Source organism: Dermacentor variabilis, chromosome 1 (assembly GCF_050947875.1).
Source record: "Dermacentor variabilis isolate Ectoservices chromosome 1, ASM5094787v1, whole genome shotgun sequence".
Taxonomy (NCBI): domain Eukaryota; kingdom Metazoa; phylum Arthropoda; class Arachnida; order Ixodida; family Ixodidae; genus Dermacentor; species Dermacentor variabilis.
Window position 1 is genome coordinate 263,532,167 of NC_134568.1, and position 18,648 is coordinate 263,550,814.

The following is an 18,648-nucleotide window of genomic DNA, read 5'->3' on the forward strand; positions in this document are numbered from 1 at the left end:
TCTGAAACATTAACGACTCGTTCTTTATTCTGTTCAGTTCTTTATGAACCCGTCGACGTTCTTTCCGGGTTGGCTGGCTTTCATCTGCAGCACTGCAGCGTTCTTTCCTCGGCTTATTTCGTCAAACTTTGTAATTCCTCAAACTTCGTATTTGGGGAATGCGTGAAACCTTTCGCAGGTAAAACAATTGTTTCAAAAATTCTACTAAAGTCTCTCTAGTTCGTTCGACATCAAGACAAGCTGCCGTTTATGGCATTGCCTTGCCATCCGCAACTGCGACATGCTGAGCATCGTGGCTTGCCATGCTCAATACACGCGGAGCACTAATCGAGATTTAATGCCCAGATGGCGAAGAAAAGCGTAAATGTATATACTACTCAAAGAAGTGTATAGTCTGGTAGCACCAGTTTAACATATCGGCCGTCTGGTGTGCGCCGTAGTGATTGCGTACTTCATGTAACTTGCTCCCTGTGCAGCTTCCCTTTGTCGTTGATGGTCAAGGGGGACGGCGCGGGCAGGGTTGACAGCAAGACGACGTATTATCTCGCCCCTGCTTGAAAACTGCTTTGGCGTCGGTGGCAACTTTCATCCAATCCACAACGCTGAGGATTCTCGATGTCAGTACACTGCGCAAATAGGGTCTGCCGGCAGAAGCCTTAGAATACCTGGGCTGCTCATTAATAATGGTGCATTGTTTTGTATTGGACCTTTCGGTCTTATTTTTCGTTCACTCATTTCAAAGCGCGCGTGCTTGCTCATCCGTGCTCCAACTGCCTCATTCCTGCCACTCGTGGTGGATTCGGGAGAAAAACCACCGACGTTTCTAGGATTATCATTAGAAACTATGCCCCGATTACAATTAGCCTTTTGCAGCGAAGCTGTTAGCCTCTCGATGGTCGGCATTTTTTGTGGCCGTCCGTGAACAAAAATTATCATATCATCATCAGCAATGGCTCATACACCCCCTTCCCCCACCACAAGCAAGCAGAAATGCAATGGCTCATCCCCCTCATAATGCAGAGGCTACAAGCACTCAGCAAAGTGAAGCGACCAGTCCATACAATCATTGGAATCCCGCATACTACGTACAGAACAGAGTTAAGTTTCAATAAACAAGTTCAAAACAAGCATCTGTCATAATCAGCAATGCCTCATACCCCCCCCCCCCCCTCGTAAGGCAGAGGCTACAATGCTCAGCAAAGTGAAGCGAACAGTGCATTCATTTTGAAATCACCCATAGAAGACACAAAACAGCATACATTTCAATCAAGAACACGCTCGAACCAAGCATCCGAACTATTAATAGAGCATTGCATACCCCCCTAAGCAGTTGTGGTGGTGGTTTTGCAACAGCTTCGCTGGACATGCTCTTTCACAGGGCCGGGATGGCGAGTCAAATTTTTAAAATAATATGATATAATCATGGGGTTTCACGTGCCAAAACCACTTTCTGATTATGAGGCACGCCGTAGTGGAGGACACCGGAAATTTCGACCACCTGAGGTTCTTTAACGTGCACCTAAATCTAAGTACACGGGTGTTTTCGCATTTCGCCCCCATCGAAATGCGGCAGCCGCGGCCGGGATTCGATCCCGCGACCTTGTGCTCAGCAGCCTAACACCCCATAGCCACTAAATTTTTTAAATGAACATGAAAGGAACACAGTTGTACACGAGCCTTCATTTCACAACAGGTGTTCTGCTACAAGCAAAAATGTTCCGCGCACGGGACACGAGGACATGAAACATGTGCGTCCAATCGCAATTTACGTACACGTGGTGTTTTAACGAAAACTTCAGGTTATTTTTGAGAACAGCGCAAGAGATAAATTGGTTATTTTTGGAATAGCACATTTTTGCGCTTGCAAACTTGAAAACAATTTGTAATGTACGCTCCAAGAGTCACAGTATATGGGTAATGGCACTGCGCATATATAGGCGCCGATTAGATGCTTTTGTTTCTTGTGTCTACACTTTAAAAAAAAAGACTAGGGTTTCCTTATGCTCTTGGCAGAGCATACGATAATGAAATGGAAATAAGATTCGTGAGTATCATGAAACACTGTGTCAAAACATATAATCTCTGCGTATAACGGCAGAAGCACAACCTGTTTCGAACAGCGCACACATAGCCGCATGACTTGTGCTATTCCGTTACAATGTCTCGAGCGGCAGTTGAGGTCAATGGCAAGACAGACGGCTGCGTCAGTGTTCAGATCAGTGGGTCGTCCTCTCATCGAAAGTGGTTTTGCTACTTCGTAACGCAGTGTTATCCGTGTAAGCGCGTGCCTGTGTTAGGAGAACGCCTTTTGAATGTAGCACCGAGGCCTAGCTGGGGCTTTCTGCGGCAGCAACTAAGCACAACCCGGCAGTGCCGCTTTCCTCGCTTCTCTGTGACATTTTACGACCGCATTGTCGCTGCCGACATGTGGCGCGTAGCTTCATAGTGAGTTTAAGCCTGTGCTTCCTCTTCCTTCGCTTCGTGAGCGTTCGTAGTTCCGACAAGAGATGGAGGCTACGTTAAAGGAAAGGCAGCAGTGTTAACCAAGAGAGGATGCGCTTCGCTGTCCTACTCAGACTGATCGGCGGTTCGATTATGGTTCTGTCTGGACGGGTCGGATGCCAAATTTAACCATCTGATTGAAAGCAGTCTGCGCTGCCGGCGTTCTTTTACGTCTGTCGGAAATTGAAGCAGAAAAAGAATTTTGTTCTGACGATAGTGAGACTACCCGTCGATCTCCTTTCCTGTTGATCGCATGGTTGCTCTTTGCACTGGGCCTTTCGTTCTCGTCACATCTCTTTCGCTGTGTTACAATCGAGGTGTCTGGGGCCCAGCAATGCTTATGGCAGCCTCCTCTGCGCGGCCGCTAAGTCCTGGCCTGAGCGATAAAATGCTGCTCCTCGGTCAACGCGCTAAGCAGGAAGCGCGTGCAGTAGAGGGTGAGAGCTAGTCATCAGCCGCTCTCAGTGAGGGCACAACAAAAAGAGGGAGCCGCATCATGTGGACGAGAGGGGGGAGGGGGCGACCTCATCTGACAGCGTGTAGGGATGAAGAGTCCCCAACTCCGCCCGCGAGCATCGCATCGGTTCCTGCAACCAGCTCACCGTCCTAATTTTTTCCAGACGCGCGCGCCGTGCACCACGGGTTCATGCAAAGGTCATGGTTGAGGCGCCCGACCCTGCTGGTGGGACTTTCGCACTAGGTACAAAAAAGAAAAGTAGGAACAAAAGCGGCGCTATAAAAGACTGCAAGAACATAAGATAGAGATGAGGGCGGCCGCATGATAGTTGCAGAAGGCGCATGGGGGCGAGAAACCGCGCCATCTGTGGCGACCATACGAAAACAAACAGGCCAGCTGACAACGGCTCTTGGGTGCGGGAGCCGTCCTGGAGTGTATAAACGCGTGTGCGCGCGCGAAGTGGGAAAGGCCGCTTACAGCACGCTCGCATAACACGAGCCGGACGCTTCCTCGGCTGTGCTCGGTCGCACACAGTTGGGCGTGTCTCCCTCCCTTCGTTGAGCGAGGGGGTGTGCTTAAAAGTCTGCCGCCTTCCTAGGCGGCCCTTGCAGAGAGCGCGTAAAAGTCGGCGCTTGGCCGCTCTTGGGACGCCATCTTTTTTCCGCCAGCTTTGGCGTCTTGCTTTGTTCTTCGCGGGCGTGCTTGCAGTGCCCCGCAGCCGAGTTGATCGCGGAAGGCCAACGTCAGGATTTATGAGTCAATTTGAACTACTTGGGAACGCGCCTTGGGTAGAGCGCCGGGCAGCCACAGATAAAGTGAGAGAGAAGACCGCCATTCTTGTTGTTGTTGTTGTTTTTTTACTATCTTTTCTGGCGCCCTTGAGTTCGCGTTAATCAGGAGGCAATATTTTAGCTACCCGATACTCGCGAACTGCGTTCCTCGTTCATACTGCGATCCCTTTTTCCTTCTCCTGTCGGACGTGCTTTCGCCCGGCAGATCGTTCTCGCGTGCTTTCGCTCCCTATGTTGTGGTGTGGCGTCGTGTCCAGCTTGGAAATCATTTCGTTATGTTCTTTCTGCCTTTCTGTGAATTGTCAGTTCACGCGTGGCTGGCGGCTTCCAAGCGCGAATTCTTGTGCTGCCTAATCCTGGCATTTATTTTTAAATTCTTCGCGAATGCGACGGTAACGAGCGATTGCGAGACAGCCAAACGTTGTTTTAATGCTCGGTTTGAGTGAGTGAGTGAGTGAGTGAGTGAGTGAGTGAGTGAGTGAGTGAGTGAGTGAGTGAGTGAGTGAGTGAGTGAGTGAGTGAGTGAGTGAGTGAGTGAGTGAGTGAGTGAGTGAGTGAGTGAGTGAGCGAGCGAGCGAGTGTGGCTAGGCTTAAAGAGTGAGACATTGCGTACGTGCAAAAGTGAGTGAGTAAGGAATTAGGAGAAAGAGATGTAGGAAGGAAGGAAGGCCTTAAGGCGGCCCATTAATACTTTGGACTTTGGGAGAACATTTGGCCGTCCAGCGTAATATTCGTGTTGTGCACGGTGCACAGTATACCAATCTTTACAGTCGCCATACATATAGAAAAGGCGTGAAGCAAATTGTGGCGTGAAATAGCTAAGTGTTCGACAGCCTTCGTAGCCCCCACAGCGGCATATGCGGAGATGAAGACACGACAGCGTGTGAACCCGATATTAGTCGCCGTGATCGAAGTGTTCGAACTACCAAGAGCTCAAAAACAGATTTCGTGTACGCGAAAGCAAACGGCACAGGCGCGCAATCACACCTGTGTCGCATGACGCGCACTTAGCATCCGAGCCATCGAATGGAAATCCAATGCCATTCGCCCCATATAAGGAAGTACAATTGCGGAAGCTTGCCTAAGCGATTGGCGATGATAAACAGGCTGGCCTGAATGCGTTTCTAGTCGTCAAAACGCATGCAGGTGGATAATGCCCGTCAGGTGCGTCGTCAGTGACCATGAATCCTGCAGCAGCAGGTGACACATTTCCTTTTGAAGCAGCTGAAGGGGCTCATTGTCGCTGATACTTTGCCATGAAGAGTTTCATGGAGGTTACCGGAGTTTTTAAAGGGCAAAGTTATTCTGGCTTTAATATTTTCGTTGAAGTTGAAGACTCGCTTTTTCCTATACCACGTAGAATTTGCTTAACACTGTACGATAGTGCGTGAATGTAATGGCGTAGTTGGCTCTTCAATATGTTGCGAAGATTAGTTTTGATAACTTCTCGACATTAGCGTCAGTCCCCTACCTTACTCCATAAATTGTGGTTGTCTTTTGTTTTAATGGGCTATCAGTTAATATTCAGTCTTGCGTTGCTGTGTGGAGTCTTCCTCGTTTGCGTGCTTTTGCGCCTGTTCGTGCTATTTGTTTTTTTTCTTTTTTTTTTTTTTTTTTTTTTTTTGAAGACACAGACCGCGTACGTTTTGACCCTGTACGGCTGCCATAAGCGCGATGGATGTTTTCAAAGTTTCGGGGCACGTTGACGATTTTCTGGTGATAATGAAAGTTAAGCTCTCCTTGATGCACACTAACACAGTGCGCGCCAGGCTTTATGTTTTCAGACAAATTGCAGGGCCCTGATTTTTACTCATTCAATACCTAACGATGACAGCCTATATATTTAAATATATTATCCCACAAAGAACAAGGTATCTTTTTTGACTGCACTGAGCTTGATACCTCAAATATCTTATTTAAGCATAGGAAACTTAGCGCAAAGCCCGCAGTAGAATTTTTGATACACTGGAACGAGTGTGCCAGTTGCGGATATTTCAGCAAAGCAATTACTAATATATATATATATTTACTGTGCAAATTATTTTTACTGATGTAACATTTCATTATTATTATTATTATTATTGTTGTTGTTGTTGTTGTTGTTGTTGTTGTTGTTGTTGTTGTTGTTGTTGTTGTTGTTGTTGTTGTTGTTGTTGTTGTTGTTGTTGTTGTTGTTGTTGTTGTTGTTGTTGTTGTTGTTGTTATTGTTGTTAGTAATAGTAGTAGTATTCCGTACGAATTTACTCTCCTTGGCTAGAAAGAGAACAAGTTTTTCAAATTTTTTTTATGTAGAGTGGCGTTTGGTCTTTGTGGGGTTATTCTCAAGTTTCTAGAGGGGCATTTATGTTGGTCGTACTCTATCCTTTTGCTTCCCATATATTGCTCCGTTTTGATTATGCACACGTAACGGCTGTAAAGAGGGCAACTGCTTCTCCCTGTCAGGAATCTGCGCTATTGAAGTCGTGTGGTCGCACGGTACATTCTAGCTTTTCCTATTAAATTACATAGCTACAATTATCCGGATCCCCCTGATCTGTCGGCGTGGCCCAGACCCTATTCGAAAAAAATCACGGGCAGAGAAAAAAGAAACGGAAAGCAAGACAAAGGCTTGCGACAAAAGCTCGGAAGGTCGCTCCTTATGTGCGCAGAGTTGGATGCGGCCTAGATGAACGTGGTGAACTGGTAGAATGGCCCTGTTGTGTTTTCTGCGCCACGTAAACCTCGTTGGCTAGAGCTCGCGCATCGCGCGCCGAGGAAGAAAACAAAGAAGCCCTAGCGCATTATCCTGGTTGCGACGTCGGTGTGGTCCGCTTAATAACACTTACTTCCGGCTAGGTATACCTTGACAAGATTGGTGATTGCAAGGCAGTGCACAGGAACACGACTTGTCTGCGATAGATAAAGGGGTGTCGCATTTACCGACGCAACTGCGAAGCGTGCACATGTACTCTACGGCTGGCGTAGTATTAGAACTCTGGGCAGAAGCCGCGGCTTGAGGGCAAAGGTATAATAACTATTGGAAGTTTTTTTCTTTCTTACATTGAAAACGAAATATAGTAATTGTATTAGGCGAAACTCACTTTACTTTGCAGGCCGAAATATTATGATATCAGTCTATTTAATTCTGCGTGAACTTTGTTTTATCTGCTTCTTTTTGTATTTATAGTGACCCCAGTTCAAGAAGTCACCCGGTTTGCGCCTAAAATTAAGAGACAGGGGAGCAATGGTGTGCCAATGTTTCTCCTTTTCACGCTTCGTCTGATTATGCATACTTAGTAATTTGAAGGCCAGGAATGAACGTGACAAGCAAGCAGCAAACCATTTAATGTGGCAGAGGTAGTGGCTCCTGTGCTGACACGAGCGTCCTGCATCCTGCTCACAGATGAGTGTACTCCTCGTTGTACTCCAGGCTACATACTCAAGACGTAAGTTATTACGGATTTTTAGAACTTTGAGTTTTCGCATCGCAAAAATATGTTTCGGCAGATCTTCTTTTAGTCAACGGGGCCAAGCACCGCTACAACTGCATTGGTTTCCATACTTCTTATTCTTCCTGGGCTATTCTAATTGGGCGTGCCATCGCCCTACTTCGCACTTTGTCCCGAGGAAGCAAGCAAGAGCCGGTGAACCGACAACCGTCGAGGATGATGACAACGATGAAACTTAAGTGGCGCCGGCCCTCTTCGGCGTTCCGCCAGAGGTCATCGCGGGCGCACCCATGCGCACTTCCCTCCTCGGGCACTGGGGCAAAACTCCTGCGGCTTTTCCCTCGGCGTTTTCGCTCTTCCCTTCTTCCACTCCCACCGCCCTCCCCTCTGGCGGCGAAACTCCTGGCAGCGCGCCCAGCACCACCCTGGAGAGTGGCCAAAGCCAGCGGCCATGGCCAGTGGCGGCGCTCTCTACACGTGCAGTGCGTCTCTTCGTGTCGTGACGCCGTCTAATCGATCGGCCCCGACGACTGGATGGCGACCGGAGCGTAACCTGACGTTCTCGCGGGTGGCCCATATCGCGGGAAGAAAATTAAGAGCGAAGAAAACAAGAGAGAAGGCCTTCCTCGATCTTTCCACGTGCTGACAGTGCGACGTGTATCCCCTGCGTGATAGGCCAGATGCACTGCAATCGGCGCGGGCCGCTATCGTGTGTCTGCGAGCTGGAAGGCGTTGCTCTATTTTCTTTGCAGCGACCCGCGTTCTCACTGCAAAAGGAGAAAGGAAGATCTGACGCTGGCTCCCTCAGATATAGGGCGCCCAGCTCACGTCTTACTCGACTCGGCTTTTACGCCGCTAACGGCGAGCCCGACGAGCGGTGCTTTTGGTTTGCGTGCTCACCGTCCTGAGCGTCCCAGACCGTCTCTGCGTTGCTCCCAGAGTGATAGTCGGGGACGGAAGTTGGGGAAATTGCACCTCGCTTCGCACGTGGCTTCCTCACGCGGACTGTTTACATGGGCGTGTCCACAACATTGTGTCCGCCTTAATTTGGCTCATCAATTTACAGCGAAGCTCTTATTTCGGCTAGATGTCGTGAAGAATGTTCAATCAGAACGTCCGCTTCAAGCTTATACTCAGAATTCGCTGTCAGAACCATTGGATATAGCGCAATGAAACTTCTGGGGAATGTTAGGTATGTCAAGAGTAATCTCCGAACAAAGAAGTTTGTAAAGTTATTAGGGCCGTTCCGGAAAATTACAAAATTTCTGCTAATTCCGCTTCGGAGGCCCTAAAGGAACCATAAGACTGAATTTTCTAGAGCGCGTTCTTCAACGCACACTCTTTATGCCAACCAAATTTCGCCTTCATACGCCCGATGATACTAAAGCGACACACTGTTTAAATCTCCAAGGGGTATCCAATGCTCAATTACCTGAAATTTATTAATTTCGCACAAGGCCTTTAATTACCCCCACATTTGTTTGTCGACCCACTACCATTGTCATGTCCGATACCACCTTCAAATTTGATTGCGCTAGCTCCCAATGTATTTCTTAATAAATTATCGTGGTCGATTGGAGCGGACGATTTCCACCGTATCTCTTCGCAGTAGAAATAAATATAGAAAATAAAAAGAAATGTCGCTTCATTGATCGGCAGGTACGTACCACTACAAGTTATATCCAAAAAGCAGCGAGCGCCATGGTTTACAACAAACCTCAAAAGGCTTCTTAATAAGAAAAAGCGCCTCTTCCGTTCTGCTAAGCTCGGCAGCATTGCTTGTCGTTGGCACGCTTATCGCAAAGCTCTTTCCGCATATCGCTCTTCCATCAAAAACGCCAAGAGGGACTATGTCAACATTACGCTTCCCTCGCTATTGTCTACTGACCTATCCTAGTTTTGGAAAAGCGTTAAACCAATGAAGGACACCGTAATAACACTTACTGATTCCAATGGGCGGGCACAGCGCAACGAAGAATGCTGTTCCATTCTTAACGACGTTTTTTCGCAATGTTTTTCCGATTCGCGAGCGATTTCAGTGCCGCAGCTATGCGACAGCAGGTTTTTTCCAACGGATTTTCTCGTGATTGAATTTGAAGGAGTCATTAACTTAATCCGGAAACTTAGGCTGTCGTCTGCCCGCGGAACTGATGAGATAAACGCGACATTTCTGAAAAACACTAAAGTGTACTCTTCCAAAATTTTGTCACACATTTTCATGCAGTCTGTCCAGTGCTCTACTTTGCCACCTGATTGGAAGGTGGAGAAGGTGATTCCCGTCTTTAAATCCGGTAACCAACACTCTGCCTTAAACTACCGACCAATTTCTTTAACAAGTATCCCCTGCAAAATGCTTGAGCATGCAATCTATTCTAACCTTATAACATTTCTTGAAACCAACTCATTCTTCAGCAGGTTCCAACACGGCTTTCGTAAGCACCACTCGTGCGAAACTCAGCTTCTGTCTTTTACGCATGATGTAATCTTAGCGCTAGATAATAGAATTCCGGTTGATTGTATGTTTCTAGACTTCGCGAAAGCTTTTGATGAAGTGTCGCACCAATTATTACTACTGAAGCTCAGCACGCTGAAAATAGACCCCAATATTCTCAAATGGATAGAATGCTTTCTGACTAACCGTACGCAGTACATAACCGTTAATGATTGTTCCTCACATTCCTGTGCAGTTAATTCTGGCGTTCCGCAAGGCTCAGTTTTAGGTCCTTTGCTCTTTTTAATATATATCAATAACATTCCGCGTAACATCACGTCATCCATAAAATTGTTTGCAGACGACTGTGTCATGTGCCGCAGAATCACTAACGAAAACGACAACTACCTTCTTCAAGCTGACCTTAATCGCGTCTCTGACTGGTGTAATACTTGGCTAATGACCCTTAACGTAAATAAATGCAAAAGTATGGCAATCCCGCTTTCTAACACTTCTGAACCTTTTACCTACACCTTGAACGGAACTAAATTAGAGCAGGTTAGTACTTACAAATATCTTGGTGTTTGCATATCAAACGATTTATCATGGCACTCTCACATTAACTACATTATTAACGATGCTTGTCGTACGCTTGGTTACCTCCACCGAAACTTTCGCCAAGCACCAGCACACCTTAAACTACAGCTATATCAAACATTAATCCGTCCAAAGCTCGAGTACGCTTCAGCCGTCTGGGATTCAGCTCAATCCACGCTAATTGACACCTTAGAATCGGTCCAGAACCGTTAAGCTCGATTTATACTCAATAATTTTGCTCGTACTGCCAGTGTCATCTTGATGAAACCCACTCTTAACCTTCCAGACCTGGTGATGAGAAGAAAGATTTCACGCCTCTTGCTTTTTCATAAAATTTTCTTTCATAATCAAGTACTTCGACAGGAACTCATATCAGAACCTCCTTACTTTTCATCACGTGTAGACCACCCAAAAGAAGTAGCCGTCCATCTGTGCCGCACTAATCTCTTTTTACATTCTTTTCTTCCGAAGACAAGTAGAGAGTGGAATCACCTTCCCCCTTCCATCGCTTCCAGTGAGGACCAAGCGTTGTTCAAGTCTGCAGTTACTGAACACTTACTGATGTAGCTGCAAACTGTTGTTTTTTTCCTGTAAATTCCTTTTATTGATTTGTATTTGCATTGTACCCACCCCCTCTGTAACGCCCTCTGGGTCTTGAGGTTATACTAAGAAATAAAAAAAAATAAAAAAATGTGACCTGAAAGCATTTAATCTCTTACTGTCGCTTCGACTGATGCACTCAGCGGCGGCTTACGGATTACAGCCATAGCCGCGCTTGTAACTCCACGCGTGTCGGCTCGTGTGGCTAAGTTATGATGACGATCAATTGCTGTCCAATGCTCTTCGCAAACAAGCAGCAACGACCATGCATACTCTTTCCCGTAATGTTTTGGCATTCTACCCGCAGTGGTGTTTTGCGTTTCGGATGCGTGAAAACCTTGAAGAAAGGAAGATCAAAATCAGAACAAGAAAGGCGTACTGTCGTTTGGCAATTCATAACGCAACACCACAGGCTGCTGAGCACGTGCTTGTGAAACTAATTTCTCCTCGTTGCGTAGAGAGCCCGCCGTCAAGCGCATTCCGCTCTCGCTCGGCATTCCTGCCGACGGGTGCGCGCGCTCGGCCGCGTGGAGTGTTGAAGGTGAATTGGAGAGAAACAAAAGGCTTGACACGCCCCGCTGAGACTTTCCTTGCCGCGAGCGGAGTCGTGAGGACCGACTGCTGCGCGTGCTCGCGTTGACCCAGAGCGTTCCCCTGGGTCACTGTTGCGGGCTGCTTGTCTTGATCGTCAGCGCCGCGGTCAGCACCGCGTCGATGCCACCAAACACGCCTACCCTGGAAGCCGCCGAACGTCGGCTCGGCTGAAGAAATTGGGCATCGATCACGAACTGCTGTCTGTCCGGGCGGTGACGACGTGATAAGAGTCGTGCGTGTTTTCTGCCATGGTGCCGGGCGTTCAAGTCTGCCCGAAAATAAGCTTGGTCCTTTCCTTTTCGATATCATCGACCCACTTAGTCCAACGCGAAAGAGTCGTGGAAACACCGTGGCTGTGTACGGGTGAAGGTCCGGGAACGATCGCGTCAATTCTGCGATCCTATGGCTCGTCTGCCACGTGCGTGAGGTTCCGATGCGCACCCCTGTGTGCACTGTTCGTTTGGGTGCCTCCACCTTTCTCCGTCGCTTTCTGCCCCGGTCCGTCTTCTCCTGCGTGCTTTTTGTTCTTAACTACTTTGAAAGTAGTGCCGTCTTATCAGAACATCGTGGCGCAGTATACGCGTCATTGCTCTTTCTGCAACTTAGATTCACGGCTACCAGACAAGTCCTTCTTCTCGCCCTGTGTGCGGTGGCGTGCGTAAGCACGAGAACCTACATATATGGAATGCTCTTTTTCGGCACCCTTGTACACGCAAGAACAAAAGAAGCGTGGATTCAATAGAGAGGGGTGTCTGTCTGTAATTTAACATGGTAAAAGATGGAGTGCGCTGATCATGATGTATTGGTGTCGAATAGAGAAATGATGATTGAGCTCAAACATTCACGAAACGAGCCTATGTATTAGGGATCGCTTTGTCCTTTGTTATTATGCTTTGACTTATATCAGATTCTGTTTCGCTCAACCATTGTTATTATCTTTCGTCGGCAAGTTGCTTGTTAGTTCTGCGAAAAGAATAATTGCGACATATTTTTTTCGTTTCTCATTTACGGCAGTTTCGGACGCCATGATTTCCTTTTCTTATTGTTATCTTCGTATCCTTCCCGAGGCTGCGCAGTCTTGTCCCACATTAAGAAAAAGGCCACCATTCGGAGCTCTTCTTCCATGCCACCGAGTAGTCACTTGCATTATGATGGTAATGATGATCGTAATGATGATTGGTAATGACATTTCCTTTGAATGGGGCTGGCGACAAATAGTCAGCTAGCCTTCGTGAGGTAATTATATTTTACTATCTCTGTTGGATTCTAGCATTCTGCCTATCTCTGCTTTAACTCCGGCCCCGTCCCCATTTTCCCACCAAGGCTCCCATCGTCTCTTGCTAATCTCCACCGCTAACCAGTTAACGCTTGTGTCACATTTCAACTCCAGTGGTTCTGGGAAGTGGACGGTCGCTCCGATTCTTGCTGGATGGATATATTCGCATTTCATTACAATAAGCTGTGCCTTTCTTGATATGTTTTTTCGAAGCAGGCACAGGTCGTCCCCTGTTGCGAATTTTTGCTCCTGCATGCTCTTGTCCTCAGGTAGCCAGCTCAAGCCTGAAAGAGCAAGTCTCTACCGTTAGCGTTGCCCGACAATTTCTGTTTCCTGATTTCCTGTTTTTCGTCCTTGTGAAGCTCCATGAACTTGTTGTTTTTGAGGTACAGATATTCTTTTGAGGTACATATATCTGTGTGCTCTAGCTGCCCATTTCTTATCATCCATGTTTCCTGCGCCTCTCTTCAAAAAAAATTTTGCCGCATCTCTGACTTCAAGAGCGGCCCAGCTCTATGCCATCCTGTACTGCCTCATTTAAGACTTTACGCGGGTACTCAATGCCAACCGGTCCACAACTCTTTGGTTAACTTCCAACCTTGACAACATCTCTGATATTAAGCACAGTACGACGTTTGCAAATGTCAGCGCCGGCACCATTCTTCCTTCCAAATTTTGCGTACCGTCTTATATTAAACTCATTGTAGCCTCGAAGCGCTTCACGAGTTTTGTTTTCCCTTTATTCTCAGCTGTTCTCGGTGGGTGTTTGAGTAGGTCTCAGTTCCTTGAGTTAGGTGTAAACCCAGCTATTTATACTGCTCGAGTATGGGCATAGCTAAATAATTAATGAAACTTTAATGTTTTACGTGCCAGAACCACGATCTGGTTATGAGGCACGCCGTAGTGGGGGACTCCGGATTAACTTTGACTGTGGGGTTCTCTAACGTGCACTCAATACATGGTACATGGGTGTTCTTGAATTTCGGCCCCATCGAAATGCGGCCGCCGTGGCTGGAATTTAATCCCGTGACCTCGTGTTTAGCAGCGCAACTCCAAAACCATTAATCAACCACGGCTGGCAGGCGCATAGTGCTTTCCTGTTGAGTTTATACCAGTACATTACTTCTTTTCTCGTTAAAGACCATAATCGCTTATTTTTGTGCGTTAAAATTAAAGTTGCGATATATGTCCTCATCGCAATCGTGCACTCGCAAAAGAGGGCAGTTTTCCGAGAAGGTAACAGTATTTACGCGCGCTTAGAACTTCCTCGATATGCACGTAATCATATCTGTATAATAGGCAGAGTGGTTACCTCGTTTTGCTTTAGTTAAAGCAATGTGTGTCCCTCTATGCCGCATTGAGGCTTCCTTGGTCGTGCTTTTAGAGGCCATGTGCAAAGAGTCGTGTGTGTGTGAGGGGGGGGGGGGGGCGAGGGCTTACCACCAGCGGTGTAAGAACTGTTGAAGTCTTCTCTGCGTACATAAATTGAGTTGAGAGTGGAAGAGCCATCACGAACTGTTCGGTCTGCCGTGTCAGTTCGGTATTGGACGTAGACACGCTTCACCTGGCGGGCAGCGTTTTAGGCGCAGTACTCTGATCGACATTTAAATATAGGCCTTGCGGAAAGTTGACTTCGCACTTAAAGGGCCCATTAGTTCGCGATGACTTCAGGTTTTACTGAACCTCTCTCTGGTCGGTAGCCAGGGGTCGCCCTGTTGTCAACTGCACGGAGAAGCTATAGAGCGCACTGCAGAAAGGTCTGCGGCTCTGGCAAACGTTCTGAAGCCGAACATCGCTTTTTTTCAGTTCGTGCGTGTCAACTGAGCTTATATTCTCAGAACAGTTTATGTTGAACCAAAATTTGTAAACGCTTGCGAAGGAGAGGGCCACCGTTTACAGCGGCAGCTGTTCCTCCGCTTAGCTTTTTCAAAGACTTCTATTTAGGACTCGTTGCTATGACTTGTCGATATATTATTATACTGTTTGTATGGTAACTTTATGCGCAGCTCGAAGCCAGAGAGGAAACAGTGACATCGAAATTCTGCTAGCTCAATGCAGTAATTAGGATTGTTTACAAGATGAACGCGCATGTTCGCTTCCGTTAAAATTAGCTTTCTGTTCCGTTACCTTGAAGTCACTCGTTGGGGCTCCTTTGAAATCGCTTTTGCTTTGATGATACTGCTTACACATAAAGTTAACACAGCCACGGGCGGTTATATGAAAGAGGCTACGCATTGGTAGCCGTAACATAATATATGCCCAATTGCCCTGATGGCTGCCGTAAGTTTAGCAACGTGAATAAACGCAGCATGTTTAACTCGGTTTGGATATTGAATACACAGATAGGAAGAGAGAGAGAGAGAAGGGAAGACGGAAAGGCAGGGAGGTTAACTAGACTGAGTCCAGTTTGCTACCCTACACGTGGGGAGGGGAATGGGGAGTGAAAGAGGAAGAGAGAGAACTTAAGTGTAGGACGTCTATAGTCGGGAGACACATGGGGCAACCAGGCACGTGAAATACAAGGAAAGACAAGAGATTTACATTCTAGAATTAAACATGAACACTTAGGTTATATGTGGACACTATGGTATCAGTTAAGTTTTTCGTTTGAAACGGCTGGTATTAGAGAATATAAAACTAAGTTTGGCTTAGTCGTTCAATTCGGAATAACTGCTAACTTCTATGCGCGTCTCGTCATAAGCTTTTCAGCGGGTAAGAAACGCATATGTGTTACCCTTGCCTTATTACTGTGTTGCCGCTACGCGGGCGATAAAAGCAGCGCTGGTGGCAGCAGCGTGTGATGCTTTGTTCAGAACTCTTAATGCAGTGGTGCGAGTGTGCAAGTGCTTATGTAGGGGTAAAAGTTTCGAACGTGTAGAAATATTGGAAAGCATCAAAATGTGGGCATGGACGTTCACTTACAGAGCCAAATCTTCCCTGTCTGCAAAAAAAAAAAAAAAATGAATATTTTGCCCGAACACGAAGAGTCCCACAGTTACACTGGACAAACAGATAGTTCAAACAAATATCTGGAATGGCGCGAATCGATGTTCATGTCGACATATATTCCAAAATGGAAGCAACAAGAAAAAGATTTGAACAACTATCTGAAACTTGTTGAAGTCACAGAAAATGTCTCTATACATCAGCTTGAACAGCTTCGAGCGCCTAAAGATGTAAGGTTATTTGAATGCCCCAATTATTTCTTTTCGTAGATTCTAGGTAACTTCTTGTATATACATGTATATGTACGGCTCTGCAAAGCGCTCAAATGCAACCGCTTGAACCGCCCAACTTGAAGCCAAGAACAACCGAGGCCTCCGTCCGTGTGAGGCATCCAAACACGCATGTAATGCTTGAAACAACTGGGGCTCTTTATTTTTTAATTAAAGAGGTTATGAATCTAAAGCAACCGCCTTACATTCACACATTCCCCTGACTTATAATAGCAGAGTAGAGGTTGTTTTTCCTGATAGCCTTCGGAACTATCTTGGGGCCTCTTCCCGACGTTGTATATCTCATTTCGCTCACAGTACTGATCACAAATTTTTCACTTTAGTGTATGAGGATCAGTTCTTTTCAGAAAAAAAAATCTGTTTGATTATTATTAGAAAAAGACATTTTCTGAAATAGCACTTTTTTTTCTTCCAATAAAAGAAAAAAATCAGTTTTATTTGGTTTCGCATTTATTTTTTGCACTGTAGGTCTTTATTACTGCTATTATTATTATTATTATTATTATTATTATTATTATTATTATTATTATTATTATTATTATTATTATTATTATTATTATTATTATTATTATTGCTGCAGAAGTCACTGTCCTTCTGTTTGTTCTCCTACCTCACATTGTATTGTCGGCCGCATTTACCATTTCCATACATTGTTTTGTGTATTAGTTTTGAGGTGCACAGTGCAAACGCTTCACAGCTGGTTCTGGGCACTATGAATAAGCGATTTATTTATTTATTTATTTATTTATTTATTTATTTCATTGGCATGGATGTCTTCTTTCACATTTTGCGCATCAATGATTAATTGTCGTGATTGCTTCTCGGCGTGTAAAAATGTACATTGATTGATTGATTGATTGATTGATTGATTGATTGATTGATTGATTGATTGATTGATTGATTGATTGATTGATTGATTTTATAGATTCACTGTTAAGTTTCATGACCCATGACACTCCCTTCTCTCGTCCCTGCAGCGCGCCCAGGATGTCGGCCGGGTGACGACAGAAGTGCTGTCTTCCCTGTACGAGCCCTTCGTCTCAGTCCGTTCCGTTATTCTTCGTCAAGCGTCCGAAGTTTGCTCCTGCAAATATTTCGGCGATGTTCACCGCTTCAGGAGCCACTTCTTGCTGCCCGTCGCCCATCTGCTCCGGCTGGTGAAAACAGAGGTCAGGGGACTCTTTTTTTGTTCTTGCCGTGCGCGTTGTTGCCGTGTCGGCTGATGATTGATTTACGGTAAATTGGGCACGCTTTGTCAGCGTCTTCCTTACGTCGAGCCTCATAAGTCAAGCGGAAATTCTAGTTGAGCTTACCGGTGTGACATCATCACCAACGCGTGAGTTTAAACGATATACGCACGAGCAGCGCATTTAATAGAGCGGCGGCGAGGGACACTACAGCGTCTGTAACTTTGCAGTGTATTCGTGTTAATTTACATCAACTAAGGAGGAGCGGGAGAAACCAAATCAATTTATGAGCTTTTGTTTTCTGGCACTATCACCGAAACGCCCACTTTCTTTTGTCACTTAAACCGTTCTTCTTTTCTTTTCTCCTGATTGGATGAGAGAATAGACATTAAATCGTCAGTGTGCGTCTGCTTTTTTCTATTTTCCGCCTCCGAAAATTAAGCAGTTTGACTTTCCGAAGCAACGCACGGGCTATGAGAAACGCCGTAGTAGAGGTCTGCGAACTGATTTACACCAGCTGCTTTGTTTTTTGATGTGCACCCCAAAGCGCGGTACACAAGCGTTTTTGCATCCATTGCGAATCCATAAACATGCGGCGTGCGCGGCCGGGAGTCGAGCCCACGATCTCGTGCTCAGTAGCAGAACCCTATAGTCATTGGGCCTCCGCGTCGGGTCTTCGCTTCGCGTGGATTGACATCTAAGCTCTGGAAAAGTGTATGCAGTGTTGTCAGCTCCACCAGTCACAAAGGCGTCATCGTGTGCAATGCGGTGCCCTTGTCCCGACGCCACTGAGTACGGTTCCGTCACTTGTATTGCTGAATACCTTCAGCCATACGGCTGTTCGCCTAGCTTTCACAGAAAACAAATTGCGTATTCCTAATCTCTCCTTAAGACGTGCCGCCTCAGCCGGCCTCCAGTTGCGAATCGCGAGGCATTTGCGGACACGGATGTAAGCCCGATAATACAGCAATTATATTGCTCAATTAATATTGATTCTGGTGATTAGGTTCGGCTACATCCTTCAAATATCGGATACCAATCGCAATGTCACATTCGATTGTCACTTAGCTAACGACCTCGAGGTCGGTTCGAATCATCACCGACTCACTTGTATCCAGTTCATTGTGAGGCAACATACGCGTGCGATCACGGAATGAAAGATTGTCTTTATCAACTTCGTTGCTTTGTTTTCTTAACGAATTAGGATTCCGCGACACTGATCTCGTCTTGTGGTTTGTGATTCTTTGGCCGTCGTTGCGCGCTTATCCTGTAGCATTTCTCTAGTAGTTTCCCGTGTTCTGTCTTGCATTTTATTATTATAGAAATATTACTATTTGCATCTCTTTTTGCCCTTTTTTCTTGCCTCTGCGTAAGGTAGCCAACCAGCCTCGTTTTCCGGTCTGCCTCTTCTCTTTCCTGTCCCCCTTGTACCTTCTTTCTTCTTCATTAGTATCATTAAAATTAAAGGGACACACGACTTGGTATCTGGATCGCGTGCAGCATGTACGCTGATTCGAAGTGCAGTGCATGATATTTTGCATGGAACTAA

General features: G+C 46.2%; 1 protein-coding gene across 5 annotated transcripts in view; it reads left to right on the plus strand.

Annotated features, from left to right (window-relative positions):
* Positions 1-18,648, plus strand: part of LOC142563788 (uncharacterized) — a 702,312-nt gene that overhangs the window by 271,713 nt on the left and 411,951 nt on the right. For all 5 annotated transcript variants that reach the window (XM_075674427.1, XM_075674407.1, XM_075674415.1 and 2 more), the window contains one exon: positions 16,890-17,081. In XM_075674427.1, the coding sequence (XP_075530542.1) occupies positions 16,890-17,081 (192 nt within the window). The remainder of the gene's footprint in view (positions 1-16,889; positions 17,082-18,648) is intronic.